The sequence below is a fragment of the Cucurbita pepo genome, chromosome LG05, assembly GCF_002806865.2.
Source record: "Cucurbita pepo subsp. pepo cultivar mu-cu-16 chromosome LG05, ASM280686v2, whole genome shotgun sequence".
Classification (NCBI taxonomy): domain Eukaryota; kingdom Viridiplantae; phylum Streptophyta; class Magnoliopsida; order Cucurbitales; family Cucurbitaceae; genus Cucurbita; species Cucurbita pepo.
This window is the reverse complement of record NC_036642.1, coordinates 9,723,930-9,747,094: the sequence shown is the minus strand read 5'-3', so window position 1 is coordinate 9,747,094 and position 23,165 is coordinate 9,723,930. Positions and strand designations below refer to the sequence as shown.

Genomic DNA, 23,165 nt, shown 5'->3' with positions numbered 1-23,165 from the left:
GTAAAAGGCAGTCTCAAGACTGTATAGACACAACAAAGAAGACAAACAGAAAGCTTCATATTTACAATGAAATAACAGAGGGTCACACACTCATCACGCTTCAAGGTACAAATTCTATGGCCTGCGGATGCACTTTTAAGATTATCTATACACTATGCTGCTGTACATGGAATGATATTCCTTAACCATAATGTGTTCATAATGTTCATAATGCTCACCAGAAGCAGGAGGCTGTCTCTTCTTCGGGCATTAATGGAGTTCGACACAGTGGGCAAGTAACGTTCCAGTAGTCCAGCCACTTCTCCAAGCACACTCTGTGGAAAACATGGCCACAAGATAAATGGTTAATCTCTGATTCAGGTTCAAATTGGGTAAGGCAGACGGAGCAGTCGTGTTCTAGCCATTTGCAGCTACGAACTTTGTCGAACAGAATCGCTGGGATCCGACTACGAAACTCTTCAATGTAGCCTCCATTTGGATTAAGACAGAAGTCTATGGATTCAGGAGAATTCTCCATGGAATCTGATGATGATGGTGCCGAAAGATGGATGCCAACGACATGGAGGATCGACCGAACTATGCCTTTGAAGATGGAAATCGATATTGCCGTATTCACAAGGATCACTCCTAGTACTCCTTCAGAAGGGGCAGGAAGGCTGGAGAGACCCATTTCGATCAAAATCTTAGATACAAAAAATTCTTTGAAAGATGAAGAACTGGGATCGGTCCGAATGAATCAAATATTGAGTTCAAAGTGTTCTTCAGTTTGATCCTTCTGTTTATATCTCATCTGAAAATGCACAAAGGTCGAAGAAGGATCAGAAATCCATGCAGTAAACAAAGAACAGAAAATTTTGCAATGGAAATGGAAACATCCTTGTGTGGAGATCTGTTCATATACAAGAGCCAAGAACATAGAACAAAAGCAGCAAAACCATCTTCCACAGCCAGTTTGATATCAGAAGTAATGAAACAGAGAGAAACCCATTAATCAGCGCACACATACATACAGTATAGAATACGTTTTAGTTTCCATTTTTCAGCATCAAGATTTGGAGCAATAGATTTACCCAGAAACGATCCAAAACGTTCGAGAAAGTGATCAAAACCCATCAGAAGAACACCAAATGAAAACCCCGACGCTTCTCAGATCAAATTCAAAACCACCCAGAACCTATCCTTACAAATTCAGAAAGAAAATCCAAAAATCCCAAGAACCCAGAACAGAAAACGAAAGGAAGATCACAATCCGAATCCGAATCAAGAATTCAAGCCAAATAGTGCGCAAAGCAAGAAGAGAACATACCAAAAACTCTGAGGCACACCAGAGATTATGAACAGAAAGAGGTAAGAGATCAAGAAAGAATCGATGAGACGAGGTTCATATCTGTTTTTGTAAGGGTTGTTAATGACAAAGGGCTCATCTGGGTGGTTTTATACGCAGCAGCAGCCGAGTTGTGGACAAACCCAAACCCACATCTCCGGTTGTGAAGGAGACTAACCCAAGTTCTGTAACCATGGTTAGATTTCATAGCGAAAAACCCCCAAAACCATGGTTACTTTATATCATGAGATGAAGCTCAATTTTTCCAATCCTTTCTGGGTTTGTATGGAGACAAGAAGTCCAGGCGTTGGTCAATCAAAGTTTCCAACTTTACAAGTCACAGACACTGCCGCGAGAGAAGCATTAGTAGCTCTGCAATCTGTGATGTTATCTCTTTACCTGTAATTCTGATATGCCCAATTATAAGTTTGCTACCCAACTCCTCCTTTACTTTTAATGTCAATTTTTGTAGGTTGGATGCTTTTCCTTCATAATTCTAAAACAGAAATTTGAAAACGGAAAGTAACATTACAACGTTTTTAGAAAATCTATGAGGTGTCGATGTACGGGTTTGTCCATATATTGATAGTAACAAAATTTTTGAATTTTTTATAAAAAAGAAGGTAAAGGGTGTTCTTTAAATATAGTACTGACATTAAAGGGGGCGCATACATTAGGCCAGTTGGAACAAAGTCGAAGTCTTAAGCTTTGGACCGAGACTACAATACAGAACAAAGAAGCTTGACCGAGCAAAGAAGTCAAAGAATGAAGTTATGTCTCTAATAATAACCATAACCGTTCATACAGAACAAAGAAGCTTGACCGAGCAAAGAAGTCAAAGAATGAAGTTATGTCTCTAATAATAACCATAACCGTTCATGTACAGTGGTTCGCACAGAGACTTAGGTCAACGTTTATTTAATAGTTAGTAAATAACTTGGAAGTGAACAAGATGATGATGAATTGCAATTGGTGAAAACCTCATATTTAGAATTTCATTTTTTTTTTTTAATTTTTGAGTGGTAATTCAAAATATAATCCGAATATTATTTTTAGAAATATACCCATCAAATTGAAATTAAATTAATATTATATATTTTTTAAAATGATTTAGCTCCTCTCATGAATAATGGATTTTCTATGCTTTTGTATGTAGTTTGAGGGAGTGGAATTTTGTGATTGGGAATTTATTTATTTATTATTAATATTTAATAGAAAATTTAAATTATGTTTGATAAATAATTTACATTTTAATTAATTTAATATATTAGTTAATTTAAAGATGAAGCAATCATTAATGAAGAATTCATTAGTCAAATAATTTTAAAGTTAATTTTAAATTATTATAATTAATTAAATAGGAAATTGGATGCCATATTCTGATACGAAATAAATACTCTACAGAATATCATGAGCTATAAATATCATCATGTGATTGGTGGATGTGATGATTTAGATTTTTCTTTATTTATTGCTTAATTATAATTTATTTAATTATTTTTAAAATATATTATATTTTTTATATATAAAATAATTAAAATATATCTTTTTTAATATATTAGATATTAAATTATATTATCTGTGTTATTTCTTTTCCAGGGATCTCCACAAGTTTTGGTATTTTGTTCGAGTTGTAATAAAGAAAACAATATGAGAGATATTCGACCTCGGTTAGAGTTTTAGCAAGAAAGTTAAAGACCCACCATAAATATCTTCGTATTTACTTCCGTATAAATTTGTTGATGCTGTAAATGAAGTATTCATTCTTATTACTGTTAACCTACAAATATGAATCCCAAGGAGAAGTTCAGCGATAGAATAAATTACGAAGCCACACACAGTAGAGAACTAACAAAGGAGAATATGAGGTCGGGAGACATTCAAGGAAGATAGAGCTGAGAGTGAAATCGAAATGGGAGAACGAGCTATCGAGAGTAGCTGCAAAGAAAGGCGAAAGCACGAAAGCTGTTTGGTTAAAGACGGGCCATAATCACGAAACTTCCCAACAAAAGATCGAGATCTGCACAATTTCGACCGATAGTAGACGAACGGATTAGACACAAATATGAAAATTAAAAAATTTAAATTTCTTATTTATTAAAAAAAAATAGCATTAATTAGTGGAAGTGATGTCAAACATGATAATTGGCAAAAAGAATATTAATTTATCCGTAAAACCTAAAAAAATTGAATTTAATTTTGTGATAATATGAATTTTAAGAGAGAGATAAAAAATAAATAATCCAGTACGACACTCACACGGTGTTCTTATCCTGTGCTGGATTCTGGATGAATCATCTTGTCACGATGCCAACGTGTCAGCTTTTGGTACTGACTTGTCCTTTTAATACAAATTTCACTTACGACAATCCTACTGTGCCACTTGTCCACGTGTCATTTGTCGTATAGCTGGCCGACAGAGCATCCCCATTATTGCACAAGTGGCAACAATTTTGAATCTTTAAAAATATGAATTTCGATTTTTTAGATTAAATTATAAATTCATTTTCAATTTAAACTTAATTATAAGTTTATGAATTGACTAAATAAAAACAAAATTTTCAATTTTTAATTTTATATTTAATATATCAATTAATTTTAAAAAATTATATTTTTCTAATATATATGAGACATAAAATAAAAAATTTTAAAATAAACCAAATTTAAAGTTTTATATTTAATATATTTAAATTTATTAGATTAAATAGACAAAAAAAAAATTAAAAAAATTGTAATTTAATTTCTTTTTTATTTTTAAATGATTATTTGGGCTTTTAGTAAGATCACATCATTTTCCATAGACGCGCGTGACATTGAACAACCGTACCGACTTCCCTGCTCCTAATTTCGCATTGTCTCTCTCTCTCTCCCGAGAGAAGTTTTGTTTAGACAGGAAAGGGAGGGCGGAAAGATTTCTCACTGTCAGCTAAACAAGACTGAGAACGAAGATTATATTCTCTGTTCCTAACTTCGTCTTGTCCCCTCTCCCTCCCGAACATCCTCATCCCATGATCCCCACGTATTCCCCCAAAAAAAAATTCGCTCCGATCTCCACGATAATTAAAAAATTTATAGGACTAAAGATTGAAATAGTGTCGGTCAATAGGGTACAAAGAAGATAAATTTACAAGGTATGAATACAATTAACAAATCTCTCTCAAATGCATATGCAATCTATCACCTTACATTTACAAGTGGAAATGAGAAAATCTTAGGTTCAACCTTGGAACTCAACCGAACCGAACCATATTTCTACTGCTACTAACTCAACTCAACTCAACTCAATTCCACGTGTCGTAAAATATTCTGACTCTGTGCTATACAAACAAAATAATATTTCGGCCATCGCGGGCTTTTCACCCGACACCAAGCCAGGTTTCATCAGATCAACAACAAAAAAAAAAAAAATGTCAGGTAAGTATAGTTTCTGACCAACAAGGGATCGATGAACAGATAGTTTCAGAGGAGCTGCCCTCAAAGCTTGACCAAAATCTTATGGTGACTGACTGTCTCTTATTGAAGCTCTGATCTATACACCCTTTTCGACTTCTCCCCGGAAAGTTTGGTCGTGGAACCTTCCGAACCGCTGTTCTGGACGCGACCTTTCATCGAACCTTCCTGTGATATAATGAGACAGCTTATCATCATGCATCAAAATCATCCACTGGTTAGATAAATAAAGTATGTATCTTTCCAAGCAGACATCAGAGTGATTCATTCCTTTTTGTAAAGCATAGTTAAAAATTGTACTCAGCAGCTTCTAGTCTGGCTCAACGGGTCGTAATCATACGCCTCTCCGGCCTTCACAAAGCGTCCCTTCACTCGCCTTCTCACATCGGCTCGAGCTTTGCGTGTCGCGTATCTTACTCGTTTCTCAAATCTATAACGTGTTTAAATTACAAGTGAGGGTCGAAACTTATAATGATCTAGTCTGTTCAACAATCAGAAGGGCAACGAAACTTACTTGCGTGTCTTCTTTTTCTCCTTGTAACGTAGAACAGCATTGTTACGATCAGACGACGGGATCGAACTTTCAGTGCCAGGAGCACACCAAGGAGGAGGCTCTCCCATTAGAAGCATGGAAGAAGCTCCACAGTCTTGATAATCACCAGCACTACTCTCACCCGTAATGCCAGAAAACGACACACCCGATGCTTGCCTTGAATTAAAACAGAGAATCGGTTCGGTTTTAGTACTCACAACCGAGTCGGCAGATGCACCATTGCTGCAGGCTGGCTGCATTGGTTTGACCACTCCAACAGAAGAGCCCTGTGGGAAGCCATTTCAGTTCCATTCAGTAAAACCAAATAAGCATTAAGGTCCAAAATAAATAAATTCAAACAAACACCTCTGCAGCAACTGCACTGTGGCAAACTGAATCTTCAAAGCCTTTCGCCTCGAAAAGGCTATCGATTCCACCGTTCTCGAAAAGATCTTCAGAATGATTAAGGCTCATACCAAATAGCTCCTCGTAATTTTCGAGATTCAAATCCATTTCATCCATGTCAAACTCCTTGTAGATGTCGTCGTCGTCGTCGCCACAGAATTCGGGAAGTTTCGTTCCAGGACAGCAAAACTGCATGCCAAAAATGTGATGCTTCAAAAGATCTTTGACAAGAACCAATAAGCAGAAATTGGGAAATCTGCAGCAACATGCATATGGTTCCATATAATGACAGTCAACCAAATAAAACATCTAATAATGAGTTTTGCAATATAAAGTTCAAGGCTCGAAATTCAGACTCGAAGTATTGCCGATATCATTTACGATTTCTCAAGTATATCTATCGAAGAGAGTTGTGAGAAAAATCCCTCATTCCAACAAATGTGCTATGTCTCGTTACCTGTAACAGTCCAAGCCCACTGCTAGCAGATTCCGGGCTTCCCCTCAAGGTTTTAACGCGTCCACTAGGGAGAGGTTTCCACACCCTTATAAGGAATGCTTCGTTCCCCTATCCAACCGATGTGGATCTCACAATCCACTCCCCTTGGGGGCCCAACGTCCTCGTTGGCACATTGTCCGGTGCCTGGCTTTGATACCATTTGTAATAGCCTAAGCCCACCGCTAGCCGATATTGTCCCTTTTGCGCTTTCCCTTCTGGGCTTCCCCTCAAGGTTTTAAAACGCGTCCGCTAGGGAGAGTTTTCCACACCCTTATAAGGAATGCTTCTTTCTCCTCTCCAACCGATATGGGATCTCACAATCCACCCTCCTTGGGGACCCAGCGTCCTCGCTGGTACATCGCCCGGTGTCTGGTTCTAATACCATTTATAACAGCCCAAGTCCAACGTTAGCAAATATTGTCCTCCTTGAAGGTTTTAAAACGCGTCCGCTAGGGAGAGATTTCCACACCCTTATAAGGGATGTTTCGTTCCCCTCTCCATCTGATGTGGGATCTCACGTTACATATGCCAAAAACTATATTTTCACGTTCCAACGATAAACTTAGACAGAAAAATCAAGTATAAGAAATTCATCCTTCACCTTGGGTACAGCCATATTAGCCAATTCAACTGGCTGATCTGAAGTGTGAGGCCTAGAGCCAAAGTCAGAGAGTGAAGATGATCCAACCAAAACATTTGATTTGTCCCTGCTGCAAACATCTCTGGCTTCAGTCGACTCGAGCATTCTTCGACAGGCGTCGTTATTCTCCGAAGGGCTCCAAGCTCCCGTCAAGTCGGTCTCAGAAATGCTCATCAATCCCATCTCTGTCTCACAAGCATCATTCACAGAGGGAACCTCCAAAACAAAGGACCAGATGGAAGAAAGCTCAGCAGCTGATGGACAACCAGAGTAACAATTGATGGCTTGCCTCTTGTGCGATGATGAAGTCGAAGACGTGCCATGACCCGTCCAGTCACAATTTTGACACAGAGAAACCCTCTCATCAATACATCTTACTGAGGCAGGTTGCAAATGGCATCTTTCACATAACAGCGTTCTTGTATGACGCCTCGACAAGGCGTTAGCCGAGTGAACATTACGATCACAAGATAAGCACAAACAAGCAACATCAGATCGACAGAAAACCATTGCCCTTTGATCCCCACAAAAATCACACATGACACCCATCTTTCCAAATGAATTTTCAAATCTCTCTGAGCTTAGATTATCAGAGCTCTTATCAAATCCAAGCACTGCCAAATGTGTTGAATTTCTTCCTAAAACATCCAAAATGATACAGATTAGCACTACATATCAAACAAAATAGCAGGATGCTTCAAACAGAAAGGAACCCAATTCATAAACCAACCATGGAACTGTTTACATCATTTATTTTTCTAACCCTTGCAACCATTAACAAACCAGGTCAAAACCCACAAAAGTAAAGAACAAAAGAAACCCAGTTCAGTTTATTCAAACATTATTTCAATGTTCTACACAAATAGAAGATTATAAAGGTAGATCCAGAAGGTTTGGAGCTCAAAAGCAATGAAAACAGAGCAAAAAAGTACAAGCCAGAACAAGAACAAGCCATACCAAATATAAACAGCAAAATTTGAATGAATTCATCTCAAGAACAGGAAAGGAATATATAAACAATAAAGGGTCATCAAAGGAATAAAGAAAAAGGGAGGGGAAAAGGTAGGAAAGGCATGAGAATTCAGAAAAAAGGAATAAAATGAACTTGCCTTGAAAGGAAAAAAGAAAACAGAGCAAAAACTTCCATTTGGGGAGCATGAGAAACAGAAAAACCACAGATCAAACAACAAAAAGTGGATGAACTTGATGATCATAAGCTTTGAAAATGAGAAATAAGCAAAAAGAAAGCAGGAGAAGTCCATGGAGGAAAAGGGTATGGGAAAAAAAGGGAGAAAAACAGGATCAAAGACAAGAACCGTACCAAATGAGGAGCTTTTGAGAAGAATTGAAGAAAATAATTGCAGGAAAAAAGAAGAAATTAAAAAGGGGGGAAAAGAGAGAAACCCTAGAAGCAGGGAGGAGGTTGGTTTGTTTGCTCTGTTGAGACGGATAGAGTCACAGAGAGAGAGAGGAGAGGGCAGATGTGGATGTGGATGTGGGCATATGATGATGAGTGTACAGAAAAATGTGACAAAAAGGGCTCAAAAAGCAAAAAACTTCTCTCTTTTGGCAGATAAAAAGTGCAAGGGAGAGAGAAATCAAAGCTACAAAAAATGAAATTTATGAACAAAAGTGGGGCCATGTCCTTTTCCTTGTGAAACCATATGTTAGGCCCTTTCCCCATCTCTCTCTTTCTCTTTTTAATTACTTTCTTGGATTCAATTGGATTGCATTCCAAGATTGGTATTCACCCAACTCCAATTTTAATAAACTACTTTTCTCATATAATCCACATTCTTCCCGCCTTGGTAGACTTTTCAATTCTAACACTCCTACCAGAATTGAGATGCTATAGCACTACTTCTTAAGAATAACGTGTCTACTTATTTCATTAGTCCAAGTAAAACACGTTTAACCCTACCGTTCCTATGATTGAGACACTGAGATGCTATAGCACTACTTCCTAAGAATTTTCGTTGGACTAAGTAAAACACGCTTAACCCTAGAGTTCCTATAATTGAGTCACCTAGATGTTCTAACACTACTTCCTAAGAATAGTGTGTCTACTCATTACTTTGGTCCCAAGTAAAACACATTTAACCCTAGAGTTCCTATGATTGAGCCACAGAGATGTCATAGCACTATTTTTTTTTTTAATTTATCCAATAATAATAATAATAATAATAATAATAATAATAATAATAATAATAATAATAATAATAAACTATAAACACATAGAGGAATTTTTTTCTAATAATATATATAGAAAAATTAAATTTCCAATCTTATCTCCTTGCTCTATCATAAGATTGAAAATTCGAAAGGATCTTTTCAATTTCGTTTATTGTCTCGATAACGATTTATCGCCGTCTTCATCTACGTGCTAATCAAACAATACGACTTACTCGTTCGTATTTTTCATATCTAAGAAAAGTCTTCGTTTAAAAAAGAGCTAACAAGGTAGGCAGAAAACATATTATTCATTTATATTAATTCATTTTTAAAGTAAAAATAAATAAATAAATAAATTTATATTCGTATTTAATTAAAATATATTACCAATAAATATATATATATATATATATATATATATATCATTATAGAATAATTTTAGTTGATTAATAACGGAGAATAATTCTCCAAAGAAAAAGGAAAAAATCCATTAAAGATGAACACGTGGCAAAAGGAAAAGGAGAGTAGGGTAAATTGGTAGTCGAGTAAAATATTAATTTGTACGGATAAGCATCGATTTTTTTAAATAAAAAATAATTAAATTGAGAGCCCACTTGGCTGATTATGATTGGACAGCTCATTATTAATCAACTGCCCACTTTCGCTTTATAAAATGTCATGTTTTTTTTGTTCTTAGGGTTTTTCAACATAAAAAATTAATTCTTTATAGATTCGTCTCCCAATTTTTTTAATGATTAAATAAATTATTAAAAAATTATTTATAAATTAAAAAAATTAATTTAAATTATCTATTTCTTTCGACATATTATTGACTTATCATCAATGGTCGAAGATAGATTCTTTCTAGGTTAGGTTGGCTAAAAGTCACTTCTTTATTAACGTGGTACCAAAACATTTAAATTTTTAAATATTTTTATTAACTTCATTTTAATTGATAAATTTTTATATATTTTTTTTAAAAAAAAAAACTTGTCTACAAATATCTAATATATATTTTATTATATTGAAAGTCAAGTTTATAAAAATAATAACCATTTTATAAGGTTGAGAATTAAAATATCTATATTTCTTTAATACGAGTAAAGGACGAAAATTTCTTGTAATGACTCAGACTCACTGCTAGTAGATATTGTTCTCTTGGGCTTCCTTTGTTAGGGAAAGCCCAAAAAGAACAATATCTGCTAGCGGTGTGCTTGGGTCGTTACAAATGGTATCAAAGCCAGACACAGGACTATGTGCCAGCAAGGAGGCTGTTACCTAAAGGGGGTAGACATGAGACGGTGTGCAGTAAGAACGCTGGACCCCAAAGGGAGGTGGATTTGGCGGGGGTCCCATAACGATTGGAGAAAGGAACGAGTACCAGCGAAGACGTTCGGCCCCGAAGGGGGAGTGGATTGTGATGTCCAACATTGGTTGAAGAAGAGAATAAAACACCATTTATAACGGTGTGGAAACATTCTTTTAGTAGACGCGTTTCAAAACCTTGAGGGAAGTCCAAACGGAAAAGCCAAAAAATGACCATATCTGCTCGGGGTGGGTCAGAATTTGATGGGTTTTGGCGATGTAAAATGGGAAAGGAAGACCAAATTTGAGGCCAAAACTATGAAAATTGAAGAGGGTCTCATTGATTGTGTTAGAGGCCAAACCCCACCAAGAGGGGCGTGAAGATTATAGCGTTGACTTTCAATCCAACTCTTCAATATTTGTTAGCTTACGTTTATGACCTTCACGTGACAATAACGCTAAAATTCGTTTGAGAGAAAAGAATATGATCTGTAAAACTAGTAAAACCTTTACATCGATGTAATCCTTGTTGTTACAATCGTACATTTTCAACTATGCAGCATCATGAATTTCACACGCCATCATGCATATTCAATCGTCTACAACCTTAACTAACTTGCCCTCTATACTAGGCCAAGTCACCTGGCTCGACTTTGTCTATCACTATGTGAGGGTGACAATCTATTCTTTTCATACTATAGCCGTGACATTCTTCTCTGCTTAAACTAGTTATTGCCCCGACAAGAGTTTAGGGTTTAAAAAAGAGTATTGGGTCGAGCCCAAGAGTCCAAGATTTTTGTGCCCTAAACTCATGAAAGCCCAAATAGATTTTTTTACATTTTCCTCCCAATGGACCATTCTATCCCTCTCTTTCGTGTAAACTAATTATAATTTTAATTTTGTGTCTAATAAGTTACAAATTTATTTTTTTAAAACTAAATAAATACAAACGTGAAAATTTATAGAATAAAATTAGATAATTTGTTACATTAATTAAACAATAAAACTAAAAATAATAATAATAATTTCCAAACTATAATGACAAAATAATATAAAATAAAAAAAAATTGGGGGATGTCATTGGGTAAAAATTCCCATCAATCCACCAATTTACCAAACCATCCCACTCTAAGAGCTCCCCTTGTTTGATTTCTTGTTGGCTTTCAGCTTTGAATAAAGCACCTTGGTTCTAAACGCCAACCAAATGTCCAAAACAAACCCAATCACACAAGCTAAAGCCATCACAACGAACACAATTCTGTAACAATGCCCGCCGATGCACGTGTTCCCACCGCCCGGGGTCGGTGTCGCCTCCATGTCGTAGAGGAACCCGGCGAGTAGCCCCGAGAACAGGAACGAACCGATCGGGAGGTTGAGGATCAGAATGTTGTAAATTAGACCGTAGTATTTGAGCCCGAAAAGCTCCGACGCGGTGGGGACGGTGATGGAGAGACGTACGCCGTAGCAAATCCCGACGACCATCGAACCGATGTAGAGAGACCCTGGCATTGCCATTGCCATTAGAATGTATCCAATTGTCATTAGAATTTGAGATGCGGCGTTCCATAAAGGCCTCGGTGTGCCGGATTTTCTGAAATGTTTATAAAGATTCTGTTAGATTTGTCGGATTGAATTTGAATTTTGTCGGTTTGGAAATCGGAAACTTACTTGAGAAAATGCTCGGAAATTGTGCCGGCGAGAATCCGGCCGAAAAAGCCCCAGATGCTTGTCAGAGAAACGAACATGGAAACATCGGCGTAACCAAGAGCTAATCCGATCTGACCCATGTTGTTCATCACCGCCAATCCTGTCCCCACGCCGCAGAGAAACGACACGAACAAAACCCAGAAATCCACCGTTTTCATCGCTTCAAAAATCGTGTGTTCTTCACCGATCACCGGCGGTGTTCTCTCCTCTGTTATTTCTTCCTCCTTCACCACCGTACTCTGTTCAGCCGCCGCCGCCGCGGCTTCTTCCTTTAGCAATGGCTCCTCAATTTTAGCCTCTAAATCCAATTGGGTTTGATTCGAATTCCAGCTCTTGAACAACGAGTAAATCGGAATAACCAAAGGGGATCCGAGGAGAATCAATAATCCGACAGAGAACAACTGGGAAACGACTTTGCCGGAGTTTTTGATGAAATCGAAGCCTAAGAGATAGACGGCGACGACGACGGCGAGGGCGTTAAAGACGGCGAAGAAACTGGACTCTTCTTGGGCGTTGGCGGTTGCTGTAGACGGAATCTCACGGAGGAAGAACATGGCGAAGAGACAGACGGCAAAGGGGACGACGGCGAGCATGACGAGGAAGGAAGATGGGTCATCGGAAAACAGAGCAGTACAGAGGTCAGTGAAAATGGCGGTACTAAGGCCGACATAGCCTTTGAGAATACCGGAAACCGGGCCGCGATTCTTTCGGAAGTTCCTAATACAGGTTACCAGAACCGCCGTGTTCATCCACGTGGTGCTGTTTCCGCCCAAACACAGAAAGAAACACATCTGTTTCAACGGACAACCATGTTTTTCAGTGAAATTGAAACCGCTACGCAATCAAGAAGTAATTCAAATTCATTGTAAAGAGAAATACCTGCCAGTAAGGAAGAGGGGAAATTCTCTGGCTAACGACGAGCCATTGAGCGCCATAGCCAATGAGACCTTCAAGGGATCCGATGAGCAAGATGACCCATGTCGGAAACCGATCAGAGGCGATTCCGGCGAGAAGACCAAAGGCTTTACCGACGTCTTTAGCGACGGAGAGATTGTTGAGCTGAAGTTGGGTGAGATTCATGAGAGATTTGAGGGCGTCGGAGTAGTTGGAGAAGGTGTAGTTGTTGCCGGAAATGGCTTGAACCCAGACGGCGGAGACAAATCCCAGCCATTTCAGCACCGTCGTGGAAGGAGGCAGCTTTGAAGAACCCATTAATTAATTTGATTACAGAGGAGAACGGAATTGAATGGCGGAGGGAAGAGATGTTATCGAGTTTTTAAAGAGATTTTGAATGCTTCACTCTTGATGTTCTTTTGGTATTTATAAAATAAATTCCATTTTTTCCTTTTCTTTTTCTTTTTTGGGAATTCTTTTTTTCGCTTTTTTCTCCTTTTTGCTGTCTTTTAAGATGACCTACACGTTGTGCGTAACATCTTGGAACCCTCCCGTGGTCCCCGAGTTTTTATTAGTGGGGTTGGGTTGGCTCGAGACATCTCGGACTCACTCTTAGTAGATATTGTCCACTTTTTCTCTTTTATGTATTGCTATCCGTCTAACAATTTTAAAAATATCATTCCCCCTCTCCAACTATGAGTTCTCACAACCCATTGTTTGGGGATCAGCTTCCTCGCTGCTGACACACCACCTAGTATCTAGCTTCATTGTAACATCTTAGCTCAACGATAAGTCTGACATTGTCTTTTTTTTAAAAAAAAATTAAAGTTTTTCCTCGAAGTTTTAAATAGCATCTACCAATAAGTTACCCACTAATAATTTCCGTTAAATATTCAATTATAATATTTGAAAAGTTTTAAAATTTTATTTATATGGAAGATAGAATTTTATGATTTATTGGGTTTTATTTTTTTCTCTTATTTAGATATTTTCTATTTTCAACAAACAATTTTATTTATACTAAATGTAAAATTGATATTTTTGAAAAATGGTAAAAACTGAAATTAGCAAGTAAATCAAGGGCATTAACTTTAAAATAAATATTATTTTTGGTATATTTTAATTTGGTTGCATTCAATTATAATATTGGCTCACTTTGGTCGGTTATCTATCAGCCTCAAAAGCCCACTGTTAGCCTATATTGTCTACTTTGGCCCATTATGTATCGCTCCTCGTGATTTTAAAATGCGTCTCATAGAGAGATTTTCGCACCTTCATAATAAATATTCCGTTCTCCTCTTCAACTAATATGATATCTCACATTTTCTTTAAAAATCCTTAGTTCATAAAAATTAATGTCGAACCTTTTGTATTTTTTAGGAGAGGTTGCTCGAGCAAAATTGGTTTTAAAAAGGGGTCTTTCTATAATTTTTGAAAATTTGGAGGACTAAAAGAAAAAGAAAAAAATTGCTTTCAAGTTGCAATCGACAGCGTTTGTTAAATTTCGGCGGCGAAACGCGGGGTGTCCACAGTTTTGATTTTGGGATACAATTTTTAATTAATTTTATTTTTTGTAATTAAGAAAGAAATAAATAAATAAGGATAGGACAAGTCAATTGCTTGTATTTCTAATGCTGTTGGCCGCGTTCTAATGCTACAACCTAATATATATATATTTTTATTATTTAATTACTTTCAAATAAAAAATATATATTTACTTTTATAACCTTAGATAAAAATAATAATTGACTTTTTTTTATTATTATTAAAAAGTAATAAATTAATAAAAATATCTTGAAATTTGTATTTATCTAAAATATAATACATTTATTTCAATTTGTACTTAAAAAGTGGGCGCGTTAATGCTTTAATAATTAATTATTTCAAGCTCTTGCAAGTTGTCAATTTGCAGGTTACTATTTTCAATAAATCTATCACTTCCTCATTTTATTATTTTTATAATAATTCAAAGGCAGAAAATTGGACGAGGATTTTGGGCCCACCATGGCTTAAGGGTGAAATAGTCTTTTCCAGTTCCTTAAAGGCGACTCCATTAATGTTTTGGAAATGTCAGATTGTGTGTACTTTCCGTCAAAAATCTTTTTCTCCCATCATTGCCCCTGACTGATTTAAGATTTAAAATAATATTTTTATTGACCATCCTCATCAGAGATGTTTTGTTTTTCTCTCTAACCGATGTATAATCTCATAATCTACTTTCTTGGAGCTCGGTGTCCTCACTGATACAATGCTTCGTATTTAGCTAGACCCTTTTCATAATAATTACGTTTTAAAATCATAAGGCTAATGATAATACATAACGTATTAAAACGGACCACGTTTGTTAGTGGTGGGCTTGTGCGAATACAACTAAGTTCTTAATTTTCTAAACTATTAGTTTATACGGTGTGAATCCAATTTATATTCTAATTCGATGAAAATATACCTTTAGAATATGCTATTTATGTTCTATTTTTCAATTATATAATTTCAAAATGATGTGGACCACGTGCTAGTTAACAAAAAAAAAAAAGTACTTTAAAACATAAAATATGATATAAATTTAAAATTATTATATTTTACCAATCTAATCTTCAACTTTTTTACCATTGCCATAAAACAAAATAAAATAAAATGTCTTCCATCAAATTAAACTTTAAATTTAAATAAAATTATATCAATTTTGAAAAGGTAAAAATTTAAAGTTAATATTATAATATTAATTTAAGTATAAGGTAAAATTGGATAAATTTAATAACAAAAAAAAAAAAAGGAATATTCTTTTCCCCGTATTAAACAAATGGACTAAAAAGGTAAATTAGAGAAAGTTTGGGGGCTATGACGTAAAGTTGTTTAATTAGTTGAGTGTTGGAATCTTGAAGGCTGTCCGTGTCGTACGCTCACGTTCTAGGTCAGCGGTCAGGTCAGTACATGTCCTGTCCTATGTGGGGCAGGGGCACCGGGCAGTGTTTGATAAGCGACCTTGGCTCTTTTTATAAATATTTACAAAATGCCACAAAAAAGCNTGAAGGCAAGAAAACGGGGCCCCGATTCACCACCCAATCAACACATATCCACGTCACCTCTTTTCTTCGCTTTACAGCCTGGCTTTTTTTTTTTTTTTTAATGTATAATATATAATAAAACATAATATTAATTAGTTATGTGTTAAAATTTAAGCACCGTACACGTAAGCCGTGATGATAATAATAATAATAATAAAAATAAAACATAACCACGGCTCTCCCTGTTTTTTTTCCTGTCGTTGGATTGTCTGGCGGCTGAAATCGTCCGTCGATTTGAGTATCAAAACCATTGCTTTGTGTGCTCACTAAGGCCTTTCACTTTCCCTTTCTCTTTCAACAATTTATCTTCCACTATCATCTCTTTGTCATTTTATTTACTTTGTACAAACTTATCTAAATTAGTATTATGAACTTTTGTGGCTTTGTTGATATAGGAATTTCGGTCGGGCCTCCATGTCAAAGACGAGTCGTGAGATGATGGTAACTTACAAAAGAGGTTCGTATTTGGATGATAGTGCGTAAATTGTAGTGTCGAATTAGAAACAAATAATATTGTCGGTCTTTATAAGAGAACGAGTTCTTTCTATTTATGCATTTTCTTCCTGCCCTTTTGAGATGAGTACTTGGTATGATAAAATGATAACATATATATCAGATCTAGAGATGTTCACTGGACTAGGCAGAAATGGGGACGTCTTCTCTGATCTCGTCCTCGACTCCTATTTTTACAGAGTTGGGACGTGGTCATGGTCAAAGAATGTAATTTTTATCTCCAACCCGTTTAGTGAACAGGGAGAAATTCCTTCTCGCTCCTTTTCCCTCTCTATTCTTTGTGGGTTTTGGCCCTGCAGGTTAAATGGACACGTCTGTTAAAATCAGTTGATTTTAAGTTCGGATGGGTTGCTTGCCTTATCCGTTCTTCTTGGGTGATGAGAGCAAGGGCAATTTTGGAATTTTTCTTTTTAAATGATGGGATTATTTGTATGAATTTATGATGCAAACAAAGAAATTGAAGTCGTGGGGAAACGGCGTGGGAAGGGAATTGGGGCAAGGAAAAGAGTTGCTTAATCAAATACCTAAAAGCTTCCTTAGCCTCAATTTCCTCATTTAGCCTTTCCAATCACTCATCCTATCTCATATATAAACAAAATCTACCCAATTACTAAAAGGGTAATAACGTAAATGACTAAATCTAAAAAATATCTCGTACCCACCACTAATAGATCATCAGTCTCACAGTTTTGACACACGTCTAGCAAGAAGGAGTTTTCACACGTTCATGAAAAATGTTTTATTCTCCTCTCTAATCAATGTAAGATCTCATAATCCTCTACCTTGAGAGCCAACGTCCTCGTTGGCGTATCATTCAATGCCTGACTCTAATACCATTTATAACAGCCCAAGCCCACCGTTAACAGATATTGACGCGTTATATATTGTCGTTAGTCTCACAGTTTTAAAACACGTCTATTAGAGAAAGATTTCCACACTTCTGTAAGAAATACTTCATTTTCCTCTCCAACTAATATGAGATCTCACAATATCAGTATTTACACTGCTTGTATCTACAACGGCACTAGTACCATTTCATAGTCTTTTTAGATTTAGTCTATGATATGTCGTGTACTCGTATTTATTATTATTATTATTATTATTATTATTTGGTAGCTACCTATTATAATTTCCCTTCCAATAAATTGTTAGCATATCCACATGAAGCCTATATGGAAGATAACCACTTTCCCATGATAGGCCCAACACGAATGCCCAACCATTCTTGGGCTTGAAAGCCCATTTACCAGCCTGGGCTTTTATTAGCCCAGTTTGATACAAATGGTCATATTTATACATTAAAATAAAATATATTATTACTAATAATTTTATTAAAACAAACAAATCCTCGTTTTAATTTGTAACTAATGGTTTAGGGTCCTAAACCTTAGTTATTAAATTTTAAATTTTAAATTTACGCTTAAAAATAGATATTAATACAATATAAATCTTTAATTTTATTTTTAATTACTTCATCCATTTTTATAAAAATATTAAATAGGTCAATGACCAATAAAAAAATTGATAATTTAGCCAACTTGGAATTTCGAGTTGTTTGGATTGGTAACTAGAATGACCTGAACAAAGTTTACAATCTAATCTAACTCTTTACTTTCGGGTTCGGTCTCGAGTTTTAAATTTAGGGTAAGTTAAGTTGAGTTGGGTTGGATAGCCTTATTTTCGGGTTGATCCAATCAAAAAAGTTTGAACCCATAAACTGAATCATATCTGTGAGAGCTCACGTCTCCTAGAGAGGGAAATGAACAATTTCTTATAAGAATGTGAAAACCTCTCCCAAGTAGATGTGTTTTAAAATCGTGAGATTGATAACATTACTTAACTAGCCGAAACGGACAATATCTACTAGTGGCGCGCTTGAGCTGTTACAAATGGTATTAGAACCACACACCGAGCTATGTGCCAATAAGGACACTGACCCCCAAAGGGTAGAATGTGAGAGTATACGTCCAATTGGAGATAGGAACATAGTATTTCTTATAAGGGTGTGAAACTGACGGGGTGACGGAAACAAATATTGTGGTGGGGTTGATTGGTTAGTGGGAGAGTGTGTTTAATGGTAAATACAAAGGGAAATAAAAATTAATAAAGAAAGAGTAATCGGGTCGGCTCGACTTCTCCATTTCTCGGTCTGCACAGCCTCCACCGCGCAATGCTTCCAAGTTCCCGCTCCGAGCGGTGACTGAACATAATCATTTCATTTCGTACCTTTTTTTTTTTCGATCAGATTAGTTGAAGCGGGTGAATCGAGATCCGCAATGGAATTCCGAGGATGCGGAAAATTGTTGCTGATCCACTGAGCTTGAAGAACTTTCAGGTATAGAGAGCCATTAAGGATGCCTCGAGGATTCTCTTTTTTGTATCAACCGCGATGCCTCCTTCTCTTGATCATCTTCCTTATCTTCCTTGTTTTCACGCTGTTTACCCCCAAGCAGGTATGTTTTTGGCACTTTTCAGGATTCGTATTGCTGCTTCTCTTTTGGATCTGATTGCCAATTTCTGAAAGTGGCTGGTTATTTCACTGTAATTTGTGTCTCTAAAGAAATAGTTGCTTTGGTTATGGTGAATTAATGTTATTGTAACTTTTCGTTTTCTGTCACCCCGATTCGTTCTGAATCTTGTGATTCGTGTTAGGCGTTTAACCATGTTTTACTTTCCCCATCGTGTTGGATTTGTAGGTTTAAGTGTAAGCTATGCTTCTATTGAGCTTCACATTGTCCCAAACTCTAGTTTGTTTCCGTACGATCCGTGTCAATTTTGTCAAATCGTGTATAACGTTACGTTGTCCAAGACTTGGTTAACTTCTCATCACTAAATCTTATACGTGGGTTTCTGGTAGTTTCAACCATGTAGGAACATAATGGCACGCATTGACCTATAGAACATGGTATTGGTGGTTGTGTTGTGGGGGTTAATGTGTTGTAGGCTTGATCTTCGTTGGTTTGCTTGTGCAAATTGAATGGGCGAAATTTGGCTGTTATGGTACTATTGTGTGTTAGTGGCTCACTGTTCTTTCAATCTGGGGGCTTCTGAATTCGTGTGTTATAGTGTTCGGGAGGGAGGGGATCTCTTTTAGAACACCTTCTTGTATCCAAATGGGTTTTAGTTCTGTTTGTGATAACTAGTAAATGAGTTTGTAAAGCTGTTTCCTCTTTATACGATTTCCATTTCATGTTCATTGGACTTATTGCTCTCTGAAGAAAAGCTATTGGAATAAAGAAATTGATCCTGTCTTTGGCTTCTGTTAATGAAGTACCCCTGGAATACCCTGTTTTGATCATAAGAAACATGATCGTTAAGAACAGATGAGAGGTGTTTCCCTATGTGGTTGGTTATAGTGTGATGTCCAGGGAAATAACATTCCCGGAAATTTGGACACATAAAATTGGAATCTATGTAGCTTCTCTGTATGTTTGTTTGTTATTATTATTATTATTATTATTATTATTTGAACTGCGGAAATCATCCCTTTACTTCCAAAAAACAATATATTTAGCCTACATTAGTTAATTAACTAATTTAAACGTTTCTTGTCATGTGATTCTAGAGGGAAGAGAAACTAGAAGAGGAGCCGGAAATCACCCACAGGGTTTACTTGGATATTGATATTGATGAACAGAGATTAGGTAAAATCCTTGTGCCTATACTTTACTTTGTTACTAAGTGTAGAACTATTGACAAATGGCAAGGCTATCTTCTCTTGTGAGTATTAAGTGTTTAACCGAACATTTGAACTTGAGCCATGGCCCTTCAAATTTTATGAAGTTTTTGTTTGTGAAAGAAAACATGCAATCTTTACATGGGTTGCCCTCCTTTAATCCCTGTTATAAGTTTATAAATTCTCTCTCTTGTTTCTTCTTCTGATTGTTGATTTTGCCTCATCTTTTGGCATATTGTTACATACATGGAACATGTATACTTGCATCACATTCTTAAATTACAGCTCTTATATGATGATCCCAGCAGATAGTTTCAAGGTCATTGAATAAATTTCCTACAGCCTTGAAAGTCCGTCTTTTATTTTTTATTTTCCCTTTGTGGATGAGGCTTTGCTTGTAGGCCATGGTAATAAAAGACACCAGAGCATTTCATTTTTAATATTATGAAATTAATTTGTGCTCTACAAGAGTTTGGATGACACGATAAAAAGGGGCTATTAATTTTTTCATATCTGTTTTTAACCTCACAAGGTTCACTTTTCTTTTCCTTCTCTCTCTTTGTAGGTAGAATCGTGATTGGATTATATGGCCAAGTTGTGCCTAAAACTGTAGGTATGTCCTTCCATCACCATATCATAAATGATTGGAAGCTATATGCCTCCTTTATGCATCTTCAAGTAAGTTTTTTGTTCTATGAACGCATGTTCATGTACACACATGACCCAAACAATGTAGTAGCCAGTTTGACGAGGAAATGTTAGGATTTCAATGCCCGCAATCAAACTGGTATTTCCAGTGGAATTGACATCTTTCCTTGACTTCCACCTTGTTTGGAAAAGGGCAGATTAAATTCAAGGTTAAGACTTCCCAGTTCTTTATGTTTCATGGCAATGACATGCAGTCTCTAGGTAACACCTACCCAGAGTTTGATTGATGGTGAGAGCTTGCTTAATAAGAAAAAACTTGGGCCTAGGGACCGTGCCCCCCAGGTTAGTGATGGTGTGCCCTCAGTGCCAAGTTATCTGATAAAAACAAAAGGTTAACATCAAGAAGAAATGATACCTAGGAACTCAAGAGTAGTCCTGGAACTGTGACCAGAATTTATGCTTGCTTCTTATTTCACTTGGCCTTCTGATTCACTCCAGAACACATGAAGATATTTCAGTTACCTTTAACTTACATTTCAGAAATGGAAAAATTTGCTGATCTCGTTGGTGCATGATTGTTTTCGAGAATGGAATTCTGAATTTTTCAGTTTGAACTTGCAACAATCCTATTACATTATGATCACATTTTGTTTTAATTCTAAATTGTTTTTTTCCGTGCAGAAAATTTTAGGGCTCTATGCACAGGTATGATGAATCTTCTATTATTAACATTCTACCTGGTTTGGCTTTCTCATTTTTCTTTAACTTGCTCAAAATTCAGGGGAGAAAGGTAAAACTACAAGTGGAAAAGCACTCCATTATAAGGGAACACCACTCCATCGTATTATATCTGGTTTTGTGATTCAAGGTGGTGACATCTTATACGGCGATGGAAAAGGATACGAGTCAATCTATGGTGGCACATTTCCTGATGAGAACTTTAAAATAAAACATTCACACGCAGGTCTTGAGCCCAAATCTTTTAAATTTCACTTTATACTTAGTTTGTTGACTCAAAAGGTTTCATAATTTTCTAGTTTATGGCCATAGTTCTTATGAATGGATGCCTTGTTATATATACAGGTGTTGTCTCCATGGTAAACTCAGGACCTGATTCAAATGGCTCACAATTTTTCATTACCACCATTAAGTCCAGCTGGTAATATTTTCTTCCCTCTTGCAAGAAAATATTATGATATTTGCATGTTGGAATTGAGAGTATTGAATATAACTTTTTATTTTTTTGAAAAGTTCATATTTTATAGACAATAAAGGTAGTATAACCCAAATGAAATATTTATATCAACCCACTCCTAACAAACTCCTTAACTAGTTACTAATATTGTTTCTAACCTCCATAATGCCACTCCTTTTATTAGAAAGATTTTGAGCTATTAATATTGCTTGAGATCAAGATGCTTGGTTAATTCTTAGAACTCGAGGTCGGTTGAGGGGAAGATGCTTGGTTGGTTAATTCTACACTGGCCTCGATGATTTCAGCTGCCATATATGTGTACTCTTTACAGGTTAGATGGGGAGCATGTTGTGTTTGGCAAGGTTATCCAAGGGATGGATAATGTATATGCAATTGAAGGCGGAGCTGGAACCTATAGTGGGAAACCTAGAAAGAAGGTAACCATTGCTGACAGTGGGGAGATACCCAAGAGCAAGTGGGATGAGGAAACATGAAGATCAGATCGTTGCTATTAACAACAGCAAATTTTCGTATATTAAAATTCTTTTTCTTTCCTTCTTTGGGTTTCAAGTTTCTTTTTGATAGTCTACTTTGTATAAACAATATTATAGAAGTCGTCAATATGAACCCCCAAGATTCAAGAGGTTTAGACTCTCAGTTGTATGTAGCATTCATCAACCCACATGATCTATCAAGCTTAAGGTTTTGTAGTCTACTGATGTTCTTAGTTTGATTTTTTCTCTGCTGAATGCAACCATGAACCTTTAATCTACTACATAATGTGCAATTTAGAGAAGTTAATTCTCTTCATTTGTTGTCTTGAGGAAATCTGCATCGACTTTCTCGATGAACTGGAATAAATATTTTTCGAGAGAAGATGTAACTTATGCTAGAAAGTTGGGATTCTTTACTCGACCGGTTCATTCTCCTTCTATAGAGGAATGATGGATGGAATAAATAAGTTTGTGGAAGGAAAAAGACCCTAAAATTGTTAAACAAGATAACTTAATTAGTTGAACTATACTAAAGACGAGGTGAATTGGAGTGAGAATCCTCTTTTGGAATCGGTCCCTTCCAAAAATTATCTTCATTTTTTATTTTAAATGGTTTACTTAATGAGAAATTAAATAAATATTTAAATAA

General features: G+C 36.2%; 4 protein-coding genes across 9 annotated transcripts; 1 reads left to right on the top strand and 3 right to left on the bottom strand.

Moving 5' to 3' along the window:
• Positions 1 to 38: 38 nt before the first annotated feature.
• Positions 39 to 1,782, bottom strand: LOC111796086 (probable E3 ubiquitin-protein ligase XERICO). Of its 3 annotated transcripts, XM_023678774.1 has the most exons (3): positions 1,307 to 1,782; positions 1,071 to 1,174; positions 39 to 790 (listed from the first exon to the last, which is right to left on the bottom strand). In XM_023678774.1, exon 3 carries the CDS (start codon positions 668 to 670, stop codon positions 215 to 217), a length of 456 nt encoding a protein of 151 aa, XP_023534542.1. In that variant the 5' UTR covers positions 671 to 790; positions 1,071 to 1,174; positions 1,307 to 1,782; the 3' UTR covers positions 39 to 214. The 3 variants fall into 3 exon arrangements, 2 of the variants coding, with proteins under 2 accessions (XP_023534542.1, XP_023534541.1); XM_023678773.1 differs by lacking the exon at positions 1,071 to 1,174 and having other exon boundaries at positions 1,307 to 1,769; XR_002815287.1 differs by lacking the exons at positions 39 to 790; positions 1,307 to 1,782 and adding an exon at positions 797 to 938 and having other exon boundaries at positions 1,071 to 1,300.
• Positions 1,783 to 4,427: 2,645 nt separating this feature from the next.
• On the bottom strand, positions 4,428 to 8,404 carry LOC111795853 (zinc finger protein CONSTANS-LIKE 9-like). Of its 4 annotated transcripts, XM_023678458.1 has the most exons (6): positions 7,957 to 8,160; positions 6,809 to 7,485; positions 5,673 to 5,900; positions 5,289 to 5,593; positions 5,075 to 5,204; positions 4,428 to 4,942 (listed from the first exon to the last, which is right to left on the bottom strand). In XM_023678458.1, the coding sequence occupies exons 1-5, from the start codon at positions 8,003 to 8,005 to the stop codon at positions 5,075 to 5,077; spliced, it is 1,389 nt and encodes a 462-aa protein (XP_023534226.1). In that variant the 5' UTR covers positions 8,006 to 8,160; the 3' UTR covers positions 4,428 to 4,942. The 4 variants fall into 4 exon arrangements, with proteins under 4 accessions (XP_023534226.1, XP_023534228.1, XP_023534227.1 ...); XM_023678460.1 differs by lacking the exon at positions 7,957 to 8,160 and adding an exon at positions 8,252 to 8,404 and having other exon boundaries at positions 4,428 to 5,204; XM_023678459.1 differs by lacking the exon at positions 7,957 to 8,160 and adding an exon at positions 8,169 to 8,392 and having other exon boundaries at positions 4,428 to 5,204.
• A 2,921-nt stretch (positions 8,405 to 11,325) lies between these two features.
• On the bottom strand, positions 11,326 to 13,337 carry LOC111794618 (protein NUCLEAR FUSION DEFECTIVE 4-like). The gene is made up of 3 exons (XM_023676691.1): positions 12,911 to 13,337; positions 11,993 to 12,822; positions 11,326 to 11,915 (listed from the first exon to the last, which is right to left on the bottom strand). Exons 1-3 carry the CDS (start codon positions 13,241 to 13,243, stop codon positions 11,453 to 11,455), a joined length of 1,626 nt encoding a protein of 541 aa, XP_023532459.1. The 5' UTR covers positions 13,244 to 13,337; the 3' UTR covers positions 11,326 to 11,452.
• Positions 13,338 to 18,608: 5,271 nt separating this feature from the next.
• LOC111795816 (peptidyl-prolyl cis-trans isomerase CYP21-1) lies at positions 18,609 to 22,737 on the top strand. Its single transcript, XM_023678408.1, has 7 exons — positions 18,609 to 18,956; positions 20,069 to 20,147; positions 20,745 to 20,792; positions 21,509 to 21,532; positions 21,609 to 21,791; positions 21,911 to 21,986; positions 22,354 to 22,737. The coding sequence occupies exons 1-7, from the start codon at positions 18,858 to 18,860 to the stop codon at positions 22,514 to 22,516; spliced, it is 672 nt and encodes a 223-aa protein (XP_023534176.1). The 5' UTR covers positions 18,609 to 18,857; the 3' UTR covers positions 22,517 to 22,737.
• Positions 22,738 to 23,165: the final 428 nt, after the last annotated feature.

Bases quoted from the DNA above. Each gene is read 5' to 3' on its own strand.
- LOC111796086 (XM_023678774.1), bottom strand. From the start codon at position 670: ATGGGTCTCTCCAGCCTTCCTGCCCCTTCTGAAGGAGTACTAGGAGTG.
- LOC111795853 (XM_023678458.1), bottom strand. From the start codon at position 8,005: ATGCTCCCCAAATGGAAGTTTTTGCTCTGTTTTCTTTTTTCCTTTCAA. The intron at 5,901-6,808 runs GTGAAGGATGAA...TTTGGCATGCAG, and splicing joins CTAATATGGCTGTACCCAAG to TTTTGCTGTCCTGGAACGAA. The intron at 5,594-5,672 runs GTGTTTGTTTGA...GGCTTCCCACAG, and splicing joins ACAGTGCAGTTGCTGCAGAG to GGCTCTTCTGTTGGAGTGGT.
- LOC111794618 (XM_023676691.1), bottom strand. From the start codon at position 13,243: ATGGGTTCTTCAAAGCTGCCTCCTTCCACGACGGTGCTGAAATGGCTG. The intron at 12,823-12,910 runs GTATTTCTCTTT...CCGTTGAAACAG, and splicing joins CCCCTCTTCCTTACTGGCAG to ATGTGTTTCTTTCTGTGTTT. The intron at 11,916-11,992 runs GTAAGTTTCCGA...TAAACATTTCAG, and splicing joins ATTTCCGAGCATTTTCTCAA to AAAATCCGGCACACCGAGGC.
- LOC111795816 (XM_023678408.1), top strand. From the start codon at position 18,858: ATGCCTCGAGGATTCTCTTTTTTGTATCAACCGCGATGCCTCCTTCTC. The intron at 20,148-20,744 runs GTAAAATCCTTG...CTCTCTTTGTAG, and splicing joins TATTGATGAACAGAGATTAG to GTAGAATCGTGATTGGATTA. The intron at 20,793-21,508 runs GTATGTCCTTCC...TTTTCCGTGCAG, and splicing joins AGTTGTGCCTAAAACTGTAG to AAAATTTTAGGGCTCTATGC.